General features: G+C 35.2%; 1 protein-coding gene across 1 annotated transcript; it reads right to left on the reverse strand.

Annotated features, from left to right (window-relative positions):
* Positions 1-59: 59 nt before the first annotated feature.
* Positions 60-16,702, reverse strand: LOC111477166 (homeobox-DDT domain protein RLT3). Its single transcript, XM_023121186.1, has 18 exons — positions 16,454-16,702; positions 16,137-16,205; positions 15,849-15,986; positions 12,466-12,509; positions 12,123-12,368; positions 11,946-12,002; positions 11,586-11,802; positions 9,519-9,619; positions 8,571-8,657; positions 8,332-8,463; positions 6,803-6,943; positions 5,961-6,083; positions 5,396-5,842; positions 4,577-4,993; positions 3,864-4,484; positions 2,186-2,290; positions 1,258-1,476; positions 60-391 (listed from the first exon to the last, which is right to left on the reverse strand). The coding sequence occupies exons 2-17, from the start codon at positions 16,192-16,194 to the stop codon at positions 1,282-1,284; spliced, it is 3,129 nt and encodes a 1,042-aa protein (XP_022976954.1). The 5' UTR covers positions 16,195-16,205; positions 16,454-16,702; the 3' UTR covers positions 60-391; positions 1,258-1,281.
* Positions 16,703-16,917: the final 215 nt, after the last annotated feature.

Genomic DNA, 16,917 nt, shown 5'->3' on the forward strand with positions numbered 1-16,917 from the left:
TCGAAGCAGCCAATTAGTAGGATGATGAACACCTGCATAATATTAGAGATTAGAGAAAGTAGAGAAAGAGGGAAGCAGGTTGGCTATCTTATTATTGAACATCCTTGAGTGTAGTTGCAATGAACACTACTACAACTACTACCTCACTCGGGCCAACCCATTGCTAAAACTTAATCAACCTAAAAATGAATGCACAAGACAGCTGCACCAAAAATCTGTCTTAAATGCCCTAATAATATGAAACATTGCCTTCCCATTGCAAATTCGCATTAAACCCGAAAGTGATGCCTAATGCTTACATATCGCTTTGTTGGTAACCTGTACAAATTCTTCAAATAGGGGTTGAGTTGGGTTGGTATGTTCGGAGTATCTATCTCTAGCCTCTACTTTTTTTACCTGAAACATCCCGTAAATTAAACAAAAAGATGAGTGACCACACTATAAACGACTTAAAATGAAGAATCGCATCCAAAATAACTTTAAAAATAAACTTTGAGGTAGGTTTCAGTTAAGCAAGAAGTTTCATTTATACTGGTCAAAATATGAAAAACGTGATGATTAATATGTAAAAATTGGAAAGCATTCGCATCATTCATATAAAATTGTAAACTGACATGACATTTATGTATAAAAAAATTAATATTGAAAATGATTTCAATGATATATCTTAAGATATAATAAATAGTAACAACTATCATAATCTATCACGTATGCTTTCTAATTTTGACACATGAGTTGCCATGTCAGTTTCCATTCTTTATTTTAACAAAAAAGATATTTTCAGTACAATTTTAAAATATAAAGTTAAAATAAGAAAACGACCTCTGCTCTTGTGTTCTTGGCTGACATGGAGAACATGTCCTATAACTTTTCAAAGTTAAAATATAAGTATAAGTTAAAATATAACTTTTCAAAGTCTGGAGGCATAGTCGAAACCTATACTAAAGTTCGAGAGCATGTCCTATAATTTCACCCCAAAAACAAAAAGAAAAGAATGATATGCTAGGTAGAATTGTGTTCTTGGCTTCTCTAAATGAGCTACCTAGATCAAACCCTACGCCAATCATCTCCCCTTTTGGAATTTCGTAAAAAAGAAAGAAAGGAAAAAAAAAAAAAAGGCAGAGATTATTTGTTCTGTACTTGTTCTGATCAGTAAAATTATTTATTGAAATTATATATAAATAAATAGATATTATCACAAACGCATTGTAATATGGCATTAAACCTAGGGATATAGGAGCTGCTAAGGGTTAATAGTTACCTCTGCGAGTGGCTATGTTTCTAGCTGCCTTTCAGATCCTTCCACAAAAAGCAATTAAGGAAGGCATCCAATTTAACCAACCAGAACGCAAGAGCAGAGGTCGTTTGGGGCAAGGACGTAAACGACGCTAACGTATCTCGAAAATCAACTGAAGAACCTTCTGGGAAATTATAGAACCAATCTTCATTGATGGCACCAACAAAATCAGCAACCACCTGTTCAAATCAAACATAAAAAAACCAAACTATGTTTACCGGATGTTATTGACACTACAAGCATAAACAAGTGGTACGGGGCATACAATAAGAAATGTTAAAAATGTAAGCCAATATTAAACCAAAAACCTGCAAAAGTTCTGTCAAAGAGGAAGTGCGCCTTAGCCGTTTGATCCACAACTTGTGAGCTGATTTAGTCCAAGCTCCAACCATGGCACCCTCAGGCATTACAGACTACAAGAAAAATAGGCGGATCAAATGATTTAAAACCACTAGCAATTAGTTATACACATCAACCAAAACATAAAAGCATGACGATGCAAATGCGTGGCAAACACAAATATTCGAGACCATGGAAAACGAAGAAAAATTATAGAATGATTGGTAGTTTTTTCTCTTGTAGAGTTTTGTTTTCTTAGTAGCACGCGGGGGTTGTCTACCCGGACCGTAACGGTTCTCCTTTTTGTGGGTAATATAATATTCCCCCCATAAAATTTTGAAAAACAGACTTTCTTCATATGTTGCACGATAAAAGTCATGCCGGTAACAGCCACAAGAAAGAGAATACCTGAAAACTTCTTTCTTTCCTTGAGAAATATGAAAAAAAAAAAAAAAAAAAAAAAAAAAAAAAAAAAAAAAAAAAAAAAAAAAAAAAAAAAAAAAAAAAAAAAAAANTGTTAAAAATGTAAGCCAATATTAAACCAAAAACCTGCAAAAGTTCTGTCAAAGAGGAAGTGCGCCTTAGCCGTTTGATCCACAACTTGTGAGCTGATTTAGTCCAAGCTCCAACCATGGCACCCTCAGGCATTACAGACTACAAGAAAAATAGGCGGATCAAATGATTTAAAACCACTAGCAATTAGTTATACACATCAACCAAAACATAAAAGCATGACGATGCAAATGCGTGGCAAACACAAATATTCGAGACCATGGAAAACGAAGAAAAATTATAGAATGATTGGTAGTTTTTTCTCTTGTAGAGTTTTGTTTTCTTAGTAGCACGCGGGGGTTGTCTACCCGGACCGTAACGGTTCTCCTTTTTGTGGGTAATATAATATTCCCCCCATAAAATTTTGAAAAACAGACTTTCTTCATATGTTGCACGATAAAAGTCATGCCGGTAACAGCCACAAGAAAGAGAATACCTGAAAACTTCTTTCTTTCCTTGAGAAATATGAAAAAAAAAAAAAAAAAAAAGGAAAAGAAACAAGCACACCAAAAAGGAGTCATTTTTAACTACGAGAAAGAACTACAATCTAAGAGAACGACTAAGCTGAAAATTACAAAAATCATCAAACACCCTAACAAGAAAGAAAGTCTACCACCTTTATCACAAAAAGGAGGGTTCATAAGCACCTCCTCAATCACAGAGTAGCAACCTCTATTCTGAGCCAATACATAGGGACGATTCTAGATGTTCACTCTTCCATGTAGAACTTGCCGAGCGAAAAATTTAACTTAGAAATTTTATCCTTCTAAAGAGAGTTGATCAATGATAGCACAATATAATGATTTATCCCTACGCTTAAGTTATTTATAGTATTGTAGTTTATTTAGGGACCAAGGAAGGGATTCAAGGTTTGGGATCGCATCAAGATGGGAACAAGTGTGGCATTTGCCAGAGTGTTTTTCTTTTCCTTTCTTTTCCTTTCTTTTCCTTTCTTTTCCTTTCTTTTTCACTGTAGTTTTCTTTATATATTTTTCTAGAGGAATTCAAGTTTTTATTGTTCATTGAGTGGTTGATCTCAGCTTCCAGTGGTTTATCTCATTAGCAATCTGAAATCACATAATGAGCCTTTTTTGGCAAAATGGTTGTGGCATTTCTTCATGGAATCGAGCGTTGTGCAGCTCAAATACCTGAAAACTAGTTGATCCCACAAAAATACACTGAAATCCAACACCACAAACCGAAGCTTACAAAGGGACACCGGCTGACCTTTTTTAAAATTAGATCCAAATAGTGCATCTTCCCATGATGCTAAATAATGCATGAAATCATACTTTTAGCTTGGCCTTGATATATGCATCCTCAACTATATTAAAAACTGTGGTTTTCTTAGTTAAAAGTAAATTTAAAACATTAGAAAACCCTTTTATTATCCCTTTGTATATACTAACAGGTGGACTTTTGGTGCCTATCTTCAAAGAATAAGACCCAATTATGCAATCATATATATATATATATATGTATATTATATCGACACAACAATTATATAAATTTAATATCAGTTTATTTTCTTATGTCCAAAAGCCAAACAACTTATTCGTTGTTCCATATATAAATGGGGTTGGGCTTTTCGTCTAGTCTTCCCTTGACATGCGAATCATCCTAATGATAGATATGTTTCTTACTAAAAAACAATAATAATAATAAAATGACATACCTCGATTGCATGAACTGCAGCTTTCAACGATTGGAACTGTGATGATAAAACCTTATGCTTTGGAAATACATCATCGTCCTCTTTTTCTCGGCAAGTTGCCCTATGAATGGTATATCTTTCCTCCAGGTTGAAGTCAAGCTCGAAGGTCATATGGCAAACTTTACAATGTTTCTCATCTCTCCAATACAAATCATGGCAGCTTTCACATCTAGCAAGTGAATCGAGATATGACCTTTTACCATGCCTTACAGCATAAAGCGCATGGTAGAAGAAATTCCATACCCATGAATCAAATTCCTGGAGACAATTCCAGCTTTGCTTTTCTTCTTCTCCCTTCCGTTTAACGTCAAGAACTATAGCACTACATGAAGGCAACATATCACCGGTAGTCTCAGCTTGGTTTAGGCTATTATCGACATCAGACACAGGAGAATAACTGCTTTCTCTAATCCTATCCATATCAGATTGTTCAGATTGTGTAAAGCTCCTGCTCACAAGATTCCTGGTGCTATAATTTGACATGGCTTCACATAGAAATGCTACACGCTTTTCCAGAGATTCAATGAGGTAAGCTTCCCGCTTACCTCTATCATCCAACACAGATAACAAGGCACACAAGGCCTACATTAAGAATAGAAAATAGAACAATAATTAAAATAACACTAGTGCTCAAGATAAAAAGTAAATTTGTCATAAAATTTTCAGGATAATACCTCTTCAGTATCGATCACTTCCCAATGGCCATCCTCTGAAGATTCAAAATAAACCCTCCTATGACCAGGATCAGATGCATTACAAGGACCAAGAAAAAGCCAATATCTATTGTACCTACGATCCGAACCTAAAAAGATAGATTGCATTGGATGCAAGTAAATAACATCTCCCATTTTGTTTGCACCATTTCCTTGACCTACTAAATTCTCATGGAACTCTGAGATTGTTGTTGTTGAATCAATAGGATGATGTTCTAATGAAGCATGTCTGATACTGGCACCATGCAACTGTCCTGAACTAGTCAAGAATGACCTTGACAGGTTGTGTCCCCTGACAGATGACTTCTTTATTTTTGCTCCAGAACCATAGCGTCGTATGTCGGAAGCATAATCAATTGCACAAGATGTAGACGTACCCTATCAGATTGAAAATTCTTAAGAGTACTACACCTTAAATCATGCAACAGTAAGCCAAAGAAATATAAAATGGACACATTTCTAAGAAACACTGCCAGCAAGCGCCAAAGTATAATAGAACTAACTATGCTGGAAAACTGTCCCTGCAGGCTGCAATGAATAAATTCTTCTCCCAAATAAAATCAAATCTCATATAATAAGAGGAAGAGTAGGTGTTCTTTGATTTCTAAATATGAGACATTGCTAGAGAAAAATATCACAAAGGTAAAAGTAGATTTTGATCTTCAAGATATAAATACAAACACTCATCAATATCTTTCACCATTTACTAAATATTAAACAATTATAATGTAAACATGAAAATACTAGGAAATATGACCCTTACAAGATAGAATAATGTACCTTTGGCTTAATACTTGATCCATAAGAAAGAAGATCAATTAAAGCCACCAATGCATTCAACTTCTCTTCAATGCTTAATCCTGAATATTCATCTTCCATCAGTCCTAATAGCCATGCTTCACCTGGATGGCTTACATCAATCTCCATGAAAACAGTTGGGTTTTCGTTATTGGATTTCCGAATTTTAGTTATTTGAGAACACAAGTTTTCTGAATCACATTCAGAATCATAACTGCTGCTGCATATAGATGCATTAGCTGCTATATCATCTACACTTCCAAAATCAGTATCCGACTGAATTTCATCAACATCCATTGTAGCAGGACTAGGCCGGACACGATATGCAGATGAAGATATCTTTTCAAATAAAGTTATATCACTGGACAGAGTGGAACATATTAGAAGCTCCAGTTCTTCAGTAGTGCCAGCAACATTCAGATCAACAATCTTCAAGAAAAAATCAATGTCAAACGGATCAATATGGTAATTTGATGTCCACCTTTCCAACAACTATAATAATAATGACAATGAAGTAATCCACATTTTTCACAACATAGTCACATACCTTTGATTCCCTTGTCAAATCAGAAACTTTGATCCCATTGTTTCCTTGCTCTGATAAAATTATAAATAATTCACCCTTCAAAGTTCCACGTTGCAGACCATATTTAACCATCAGGTTCATTTCCTAGAAAAAAAGTCCAAAAAATGGAGGATACTCATGAAAGTTTATAATGAAGCAGAACAACGCGAACCATTCACAAGATCAAACTTGCCGACATTATGCTTACAATTAAACAGAACAAAAGGACAAGAGTGGTTCAGGTTCTGGATCTCCAAGGTTTAGGCTGCATTTCTTTGGTTTCTGGTTGGCCTTATTGTAAGCTTTAGAATTATTTGGATTGCATTATAATTGTATTGATCCAAGAGCACTGGAAAAGCTTTGCATGTCTATCAAATCAAATTTTATACAAAGCTAAACGGAACCTCCGAGTTTCCAAGATTCTGAGAAGATATTCAGGATAGTCTTGAACTCCAAAATTTAAAAAAAAAAAAAAAAAAAAAAATTTATGGGTCATTTACTTCAGGGGTACTGGGTGAAGATGGTTCTGACTTTCCTACATAACCTGTCTAATATCTTTTTAATTGTAGATATGTATACGATTTATACTTGTACTAAATCTGAAAACTTCAATGTAAAAGCAAGGTTACAAAACTATGGATCAATTACATAGGATATGATCAAACCAAATCTACTTTCGTCACAAAAACAACAAAATGCCTAAATATTGAAAATAGTAAAATTGTGGGTTACTCTAACCTTTTGAGACTTATGTTCGATCGGCTCCTATGAAAAAACATAGAATTTATGGTGCATTGAAGCAGAAAAGTACGAAAACTGAATACCTTAGAAAGGGTCTCCTTTTGCAATGCACCTTGTTTAGAACAAAAACCAGCTGCAATCAACACTTGACGTAGTATTTCTGTCCATGTTAAAGGGTTCAATGATTTCTTCCATACGTCAAGAGCAAAATCTTGACTTCCAAGCTTCAGAATGATGAAAATAAGATATAAGCACAGATGTTTTCTTCATATTTTCAAAAGCAGAAGTCAACTAAAAAACATGCAGAACTATATGATAGATTATGCACTCATCTTAGTCCTAATTAGAAAAGTTTCCTATCTTATTTGCTGATTGAATTGGCTTTTACATATTAATAAAGCAATGTGGGAAAGTTTTTCAAACAAGGAAAAAAAAAAAAAGACGAGTGGAACTATATGATAGATCTTGCATATCATTTAATTCCTAGTGAGAAATGTAATTATTTTATACTTCAATCAGCCCCGCATGATTTTTTTTTTTTTTTTTTCCCTGAACAAGAGACGAGGATTTCATTGAAATAATAAAAAGAGACTAATCCTTAGAAGATGCAAACTCCATACAGAGCCACAAGAAAGAAAAATCAGCAAAATGCTTGCAAAAAGAACACCGTGAGGAAGCCTTTAAACGTGTAGATTTGAACCGATCAAACTAAGGGAGATACTTATCCTAAAAAATTCTCTGATTCCCTTCCATATACAATTCTGATCGAAGAGCTTTGACCGCATTTAACCAAAGAAACTTCAATTTAGTGGACAAAAAAAAATCGAACTAAAAAAAAAAAAAGAATATACCCATAATAGCATTCCTATCAAATTATACTATAATATCTTCTTCAATTCTCTTTTATAATGAAGTTCCTTTGTGATAGTCAAAGATTAAATAAGCTAGGAGCTCATTACTATTTGTTGCTATAAAAAAGGATGAACTGTCCTCAAGAGGCAGTGCCATTGTCAAGGGCTTGGAGTTTCTTGGTCATATCGACTTAGATGTCTCCCAGGTCTGGGCCTTGGGGCAGGCATAGGTGACCCTGAGTGGGAAGTAAAGCTTCGAATCCCAGTTATCTAAAAAAAGGATGAACTGCAAAACTAACAGTTGAGAGACACTACTTAAATCTGAATTGCCGCAATTCAAGTCAGAATGCATTTCATTAGAAAATCTGGAATTCAGAACCATTATAGCCCAACTGTCCATGACCTAAACGATTCTGTACCTAACTAGCTGAACCAAAAATTGGATTTAAACGCATTGGCACCTTCTAAAGTAATTTGTTAGCTGAAGTTGACCTAATATTACGATAAAATTTACCTTGACCTATTACAATGATAAAATTCATCCTTCCAACTCAAAACAATCTTCCCCTCGATAAAACATAAAGATAAAATCAAGCCAAGCAATTTACCTATCATCCTCAGCTAACAAATCTAAATTAATAGTGCACTTAGAAAACAAGGTGCTAATAACCAAATCAGTTCTTTCGTTTGTTCTCAATAAAAGTTGCATTCTCTATCAAGACAAAATGTCAGTGGCATAAATTCAATCATGAAATACTGACCAAATGAACTAAAGCAAGAAATTTGCAAGACTTGCTCAAAGGAGTCAAGTACGCATTGCTAAACTCTGCCTCGATATCACAAAATAGTAGTTTGAGAAGAGCCATGTGAATCTTTCCAAGTAAGAATGAATTCTGCAAATGCAAGAAAAACAAAGCCAGAACAGGGAGTAAATGTCAAGACCAAAATATTTTATATTTTACCGGACATTATTATAGGAAGATCAAAGAAAATATTTAACCTTGTCATAAAATGCTTGAGCAAACTCATCAAGGGTGAAGGGGCATATGCCTAATGTTATGGCGTATGTATAAAGAAAATTGAAGGCCTGCAAAAATTAAAAAGCCAAGAGTTAAATCTTGGCATTTCAAATAACTTCATAAACTTCTTAATGCAATCGCGCATCGAACTTTTAGTTTTCTTGTAATTATTTATGCTAATTGGAGGAACCTTTTATAATCCCTTTGGTTTTTCTTGTTTATTAGTTATTCAATGAGATTTGTTTCTTATGTTCAAAAGATAATAATAATAAAACAAATAAAAATACTACCCAATCAAAATTATCTATTGAACGCTTTATCCTCATGGAAAGGTTATTTAGAAGACATGCTATTTTTCTTTGATAACCATGAATGTTTGAATGAGTTTGTACGCACCTCGACTATTCTCACCAAACAATCGTCGACCTTACAACATTTGGTTGCCAAGAAAACTCATAAGATGTTAAATCATGGACAAGTGACCACCATGACTTGAACACATTCCCTCTAAGTCCTTTATTATTTAGATAGCAACTTATGACAGTTAGAAATGCTCTTCTCTAAATATGCAAATAATCAGGATTCACAGTTACTTCATGGAAAACATATCCTCTTACAAAGGAAATTAATGATAAAAAAGACCATAGAGAAGAAATTCATGGAGGTAGTAAAAGAAAAACCGCAACAGGAAGGAAAAAAAAATTATATCTAACATTCTTTTATACTAAGTGAAAGCACAATAAAACACATTTACAAGGGAGAAAATTAAAAGGGTTTGAGCCCAATGGGTGTTTCCAAGAAAACCCAAATTAGTATCTATGCTAGCAAATTAAAATTGCAATTGAAGAGAAAATGGGGTATACTAGAGACACCAACTGATCTTCCAATACCAAAAAGACAGGATCGACTCCATAGTCTTTAATACAAACCTTGAATAGTTTCTTGCCAATATCTAAAGATGAATCCCAAGATTGAATGCCAAATGGTTGTTTCATCTTCACAGAATTTGGAGGGAACTTGGCAAGCATATCTGAAAATATAAAATATATTAGAGATGATATTCCAAGGATCTCCTTCATACTTATAATAGAAACAACTCTTCCTTACAGAAAAACAGATTTAACCTTAGAAAAGGCATACAAATGGAACAACAGGTGGACAAGTTCACCCCTGAGATCACAGGTCTAATTATCTAGTGTCAGGTGAGAAGCTTTCCTAAATTAATAGTAGAAGAAAATTATTAAAATATGCTAAAGGACTTGCAACCTTTTCAGTGTTACAACACCATTGGTTGGCAGAATGGTGGCACATCAAAAAGAACAAATCATCAACCTACCTCTTGACAACACAATTCTTTTTTGAACTTCTCAGTTCTTCACCAACTTCCCAGAAACGAAGTCTGCTAGATAGTCTTTAGCATGTCATACCAAGCAACCATTAAGGTTAGTTTACCACAATGGATGCTTTCAATAGATATATATACTGAGGTCTATTTGTGGTGAGAAACCTTTTTGGGCATCCCAAGTAGTTCTTTGGTATAATAAAAGTGCTCCTATTGCTTTTTTCTTCTTCTTCTTTTTTTTTTTTTTTTTTTAAGCAGTCTTTAGAAGAAGAAAAAAGACTGCTTAAAAAAAACGGAAAAAGAAAGAAAATTAAAACAAAGAGGAAGAGGGAACGGAAAATTCGTCTTTCATGACCCTTAAAAATTCTCCTAAATCTCCCCAAGTTACATAACGAAAAAACTAAAAACCAGCTGGTCTAACAGTAAATTCTCCCATGGACTTGGGAACACTAATGAATTAACAAAAAAGATGACCAACTGAACCAGGGTGCATCTAGTGGAAGCCAATAATTTGTAGGAAATTTCTCCCAGAAAGCTCTATTAGAAGGTTAGTGCCCAAAAAGTGAACGAGGTTTGTGAGAACCTCGTTCAGATGGATCGTAGTTCAGACAACTTCAAAAGACAAAAGGGAGGCGGTAATGAAAAATGCTAATAACTTTGGTCTAAGAAGCACGGACACAACGACATGCCTTCTAAAAATGTTGGACACGAACATGTCTGGGACACATTATTTTTTTAAAACATTTTAGATAATATTAAAAGATCAAACTCAAAATACTTACGATTTCTTTTACTATCTATTATAAATAATTAAAATTTTAAAAAAATAACGTGAAGAAAAATTTAAAGGACAGTTGAATCTAGTTCAAGTTTTAAATGGTACATAAAACCCAATAAAGACAAAAACACACCAGCCCATTGAAGACCCACAAAAATAAGTTCTATTAAAATGCCAATCAGCCCCATTTAAAAAAAGGAAGGAAAAAGAACCCTAACCCTAAAAAATTCCCTTCCCCTTCCCCTTCCTAAAGATATCACCATCAACTTCCTTCCTTCCTCCCAAGGGAGGCCAAACAACACATTCAAAATATGAACCTATTTGGGAGATAAATTCCAACTGACGAAATGTTCAAGAGGAGTCTATATCTTGCTTGAGGATGTACAAAAACATAGGCAAATACATAAGCTCAGCCAAAAAACTCGGGGATTACCTATTTATATTTTATATCTTCAATGAAGAACATATCACTCTCCCCAAAAGAAAAATAATAATAATAAATTGTTAAGAACGCAATAACTCTTGAAATCCATTAGAAATCAGATAAAACCAATACCGATAACCAAAAAAGCTAAACAAACGACTAACCAGAAAAAAAAAATTGAGGTAGAGAATGATGACTTTATTATAACACATCACCAATAAACCAAAATCAATCGGGATGAAAATGGATGAAAGGCTAAATCACACCGCTAATAATCATGATGCAAGAACAAAAAAATGGTGAAGAAATAGCACTGGCTACGGATGGATTTTGACTGGAAAGGAAAGGGAAGGGAAGGAGGAAAGAGGAGAGAGCATTTCCTTTACTTAAAAATTCCATTGAAAGGATAGTAAAAAATGATGTAGATAAATATTGTCATGTTCTTCCTTCACCTTTGCAAAGTGAGCAACTATTAACATCATTTGCCATGAAGTGATCACAAGAAGCCATAATATGTTTTCCAGCTTGCAACTCTCTCAGCTCCAACTCTTCATCATCTACCAGAGTAGCAAATTGGTCTACGCATCCTTGAGATTTCTTTCTTTCCCAAGCAAGTTCACATTTTTTGTAGCAAAATTGCTTTTGACTCTTTTCTCCATTGCGTTCCACCTGGAACATAAGAGGAACTTAAACAAACAGGAGAGGAAAAATTGCTAAAGGCAACAGAAATAAATAAATATACGTACGTATACATATAAATATACATATATTTTACATACTATATATATATATATGTATGTATTTAAATTTACCCGTCTGTTTTTTGTTGAAGGCTTTCTCTTTCCCTGTACTTTGGATGCCTGCCTTCCCTGTTTATAAGTAGGAGAATTCCCATCAGCAACCATTTTTATTTCAACTGTAACAGGTATTGTAATATTCTAAATTAGATATAGTAAAGGAAAAATAAATACCAAAAATACTCAAGTTACCTTCACTTTAGCTTGTCGTGGTGGTCGTTTCCCTTGCCGCAATGATTCTTCCGATGAAGAAGTTGAAACTGAAGATGCATCCATAAGTTCTCGGCCACTAAAATTTATTCCAGCAGGAAATTTGCCAGCATCAGGATTTGTTGCCTGCCAAACTGTCATCAAACCCTTTCCGATACCATGAGTTTTAAACGGAGCAGCCATCTTGCCACAGCAATCTACAGGGACTGAACTAGTTTGCTTTGAAACCTAAAATTATAGAGTACAAAAGATGTGAAAAAATAAGGATATGGAAGACGGCAAAAAAGCTGGAGCAAGAGTCAAGTATCATAAACATTTTAAATACCTTTCTCACTTTGGTTTCTCTTTGATTCTCTTGAAGCCACTCACCTGTAAAATAATGTACTACAAATATGAATCCTGAAGCCACTCAATATGCAACATTCATTTAAATTTGTCAACATGTATTTTGATAGGCTCATAGAGAGAAGGAAATAGGATATGAAAAGAGGTCAAGAAAAATTCTTTCACTTTCCTCTGACAAAATAGCATATATCAACTCAATAGAAGTGTCTGAGACCTAAAAATGACAAAGCCAAGTTCAAGATTTCAGGCTGATAAGTCTTGTGACTAGTTTGTACAAAATCTTAGTCTTGCAACTAGTTTGTACAAAATCTTAGTCTTGTACAAAATCATCGCAAAAACGCTGACAGATCGGTTGAGAACCATCTCAAACTCCCAAGGAGCTTTTATTGCTGGCAAACAAATTTTAGATCATGTTGATAGCAACTGAAGTCATTGAGGATTATAGGAAGAGGAAGAAGGTAGGTGTGATTTTTAAGATTGATTTTGACAAAGCCTACAACAATGTGCATTGAAATTTCCTTGATATGATCCCGTGGAAGAATAGTTTTGGCTACAAATGAAAAGCTTGGATTTGGAATTGAATAAGATCGGTGAATTTCTCCATTTTTGTCAATGGTAGACCGAGAGGTAAAATTTTTGCTTCAAAAGGCATTAGACAAGGCAACCCTACCTCACCTTTTATTGTTCATTTTTGTGGTCGATTTTCTAAAGTCGGTTAGAGTCAGTGGGTGTGGATAAGGGATTGATGGAGGGGTTTAAGGTGGGTTGGATAGTTTTCATTTGTTGCACCTCCAATTTGCAAATAACACCTTTTTTTTTCTCTAAGAAGGAAAGGTCCTTCACAAATTTTAATGGTTTCTTGTCTTCCTTTGAAACTGTCTCAGATATTTAATCATCAGAAGGAAAGCTCCATCATTGGTCTAAATTATGAGCCATCTAAGTTGTCTACATGGGCCTCCTTGCCCAGTTGTGAGCTGAGTCAACTTCCTTTTTCCTACCTTTGTTCCCTTGGGGGGAATCCGAAGAGTGTGCGCTTTTAGATCCCTTTTAAAGGCCTTCTTCCTCAAGGGAGGGAGGGTTACTTTGATACAATTGGTGCTAAGTGGGATCCCTATCTAATTTCTCTCCGTGTTTAGGATGCTTGTCTTGATTGGTAAGAATATTGAAAGCTTCCTGAGAAACCTTTTAGGGAGGAGATGGAGTGATGGGGCACAGCTAGTCGAGTGGGTAGGTTGTTTTGAAACTAGTGGATCATCGGGGTTTAGGCATTCTCAATCTCATATCACACAATGAGATTTTTTTGGCAAAATGATTGTGGCATTTCTTCATGGAGTACAACGCTTTGTGAGATAGAGTTATTATGAGTAAGGACCACACTCTTTTGAGTGTTTTTCCGACTATAGGTTTAAGGGTTCTAGCGAACATCCCTAGACTGCTACTGCTTCGAGCACTCCTTTGTTCCCCCTCTTTATCAACTATCCAGTAGAAGATGGATCAATTACTTATTTTTCGGAGGGTACTTTAGGTGGGATAAAAACCCTCTATGCTCTATTTCCGCAACTTTATTATTTGTCTGATAAGAGGATGCTTCAATAGCCCTTACTTGAATATCCCCCCATTTCGATCAAGAGGCAGTTGAGGCTGTCAACCTTCTTTTATTGTTTCAAACCAGGCGATCAGTCAATGCATTCTAGGTTTTGGTCTCCAAATTGTCAGAGTTTTTCTTACAACTCCTTTTAAATTGTTTTGTGCTCCCTTTTTCAGTCACATGATGTCTATGAGTTCTCCTTTCTAGGTTACAACTCCTAAGAAAATGAATTCTTTGCTTGAAAAGTTTTACATAACAAAACCGTCTTTGGAGACAATCTTCCTTTGTGTTGCACCTGCGATAGTGTGTTCTTTGTAGGAAGCAATTGGAGGACCTCGACCATTTTCTATATTATTTCCCCTTTGCATTCTCCCTTCGGCGTCAATTTTTCAGTACTTTTGGTGCTGCTTTGGTTCGTAATAGGGGATATTGTTCTATCATCAAGGAGGTGCTTTTGAATACTCTTTTTCACGATAAATGAAGAGTTACAAAGCAGGCTTTCTTTTTCACAATCTTTTGGGGGATTTGGCTAGAAAGGAAGAATAATGTTTTTAGAAGGATTGAGAGACTTAGAGATGGATGAGAGCTCGTATCAGACTTATGGGACTAAAGTCCTTCATCTTGTTGACCTTCTTTCTTAGGGATAAGGCAAACATAAGTCTCAGTCAATCCCACTTCAATAATGCATTTCTCAAAGAACTCACAAAACACTTTTCACGAGTCCTCTTTTAGGTACTCCCAATTTTCTGGAAGATAGCCATGGTAAATCCATTTGGCTTTGTACAACCTTTTGAATCTCCTATACAATAAAAAGGGCTTCCAACTCAACCCTCTCTGATATGAACCAAGATGTCTTCACTTTACCTCTAGGACTAATCACACGTTCAAGACCCAAAAAGCAACAATTAGCTTTAAATTCCCACATAACTGAAGAGTTCCAAGGAACGAAAACCGAAAGAAGTTTTCACTATTGTAATTTTTTGCAAGCATACTTTATTTTAGGTGTTTATGTTTTGGGCTTTCGAAATGGCTTAACTAGAATTATTATTTTATTATGTATTTTTTTAGTTAGGGGTAGAAAGGTCTTTTAGCTAACTGGCTAAGCAAAATAGGTTAAAGGGTTTGAATGAGACTTTACGTTCAATTTTTGGATTTTAGAATGAGGTGTTCTCTGTGCTTAATGATTGAGGCTTATCACCAAACTTTGTAGTCCTTTATCTAGGATTGCATGCTTGAGCATTCAGGTAAGACTAATCAACTTGATTGTGGAGCATTCAAACCATGAGTAGGGAACTAGTTTTCCTTACCTACTAGTCTTCAATCACAGGGTAACCTTCTCTAACTCTCCCTAGGAGTTGTGCTGATTGATTTTTAGGGGTTTTAGTCTTTGATAATTAGGGGTTCTCATAACAAAAGAGTTCCTAATTCAAACTACTAGGGCCATATCACTCTCCCTCTCCGAAATGGGGCTCTAGTCTTAACCTTCCAACTTTATTATTTATATGCTTTCCCAGGTTACTAGGAGAATGGGCAAGAGCAGGTGACTTGCAGAATACCTTTGCAATAGAGAAATGCTCCCAAATGAGAGACAATTGAAATCTCCACCGAGAGGCGGGTCATCCTTACAAAATACCTTCATTAGAATATTCTATGAAGAAAGCAAACTATGAATCGAATCTAACCTCTTCCTTCTATTAACAATGTTACCCTCAACCATAGTTTTACATTTACTTTTTGAATTTAGACCAAACCTTGGTTGAGACTATATTCATTACCAGTAGATGATACTGTAGTTTCATCCTCACTTCTGTCCCTCCTCCTCTTCTGAGCAAACCATCCTTGTACCTGCCTGTAGGTCAATCCTAAAGTGGCCGCATAAGTTTTCAATCTGCTTTGCGTAGGATATTTTTCCTCTGCAACAATAAAAAGTCAGAAGAGGTTACAATATCTTGGAAATAAGACAGGTCAAACTTAATTTGAGATTTATGACAAGTAACGAACTACGTTAATCTAAATGGTCAAACTGGCATGAAAAATTTCTCAAACTATATTCACAAGCCTACCTGAATAGAACGCATCGAGTGCTAGAAGCTGTTGAGGCGTTTTTCGCCTAAATTCCATTTCGTTAGATCCTATAATGCAAGGAAATTAGAAGAACAGCCAACAAATAAGAGTAAAACCGAGTGTTAGTTAACAAACACAATCCAGCCTTCGAAGAGAAATTAAAAACATCAAAAACAAATAGAACATGAATCGGCTCCACTTCATACCAACCACGACCAGAGCGAAGAAACACACTCACCAAAATCCACAGACAAAACCAGTTTCACATACACATAAGCCACAAGAGATGAAAACTAAAATGAATTACGAAAACTACCTCTGAAACAGAAGTGCAACAGCGCTTCCTTGCATGATTACGCTTGGTTGAATTTAGCCATATCCACTACCACAGGCTGAATTGAAGCGGCAGAGAGATTGGGAAGAGGAATCAAGAGTGTTTGTAGGGTAACGGAAGAACAGAGTAAGAGAATTTTGAAGAGTGAAGGTTTTGGAAGGGAGGAGAGAGAATAAGGAGTAAGAGATAACAGAGGAATAACAGTGGAAGAGAGAGAAAGAGGGAGGTAGGGTTTTGGGTTTTACACATCAAAAGAAATATCGCTAATGCTTTAAGCCTACTTCTGCCCGTACTGACCGCGAATTTTATCGGATTATAAAAATATCATACTTTTATGCGCTCTTGGACTAAAATACCCTTGACAATTTCTCAAAATAATTTGGTTAATTATTATTCAATATAATTGTTTTCTAAAATTACTTAAAATTTACTGTTTTTATTCTTAG

The sequence above is a fragment of the Cucurbita maxima genome, unplaced genomic scaffold, assembly GCF_002738345.1.
Source record: "Cucurbita maxima cultivar Rimu unplaced genomic scaffold, Cmax_1.0 Cma_Scf00003, whole genome shotgun sequence".
NCBI lineage: Eukaryota > Viridiplantae > Streptophyta > Magnoliopsida > Cucurbitales > Cucurbitaceae > Cucurbita > Cucurbita maxima.

Coding starts and splice junctions, on each gene's coding strand:
- LOC111477166 (XM_023121186.1), bottom strand. CDS start 16,194: ATGGAATTTAGGCGAAAAACGCCTCAACAGCTTCTAGCACTCGATGCG. Junction 8,464..8,570: donor CTCAAGCATTTTATGACAAG/GTTAAATATTTT, acceptor TTGCATTTGCAG/AATTCATTCTTACTTGGAAA. Junction 4,994..5,395: donor GATCAAGTATTAAGCCAAAG/GTACATTATTCT, acceptor TCAATCTGATAG/GGTACGTCTACATCTTGTGC.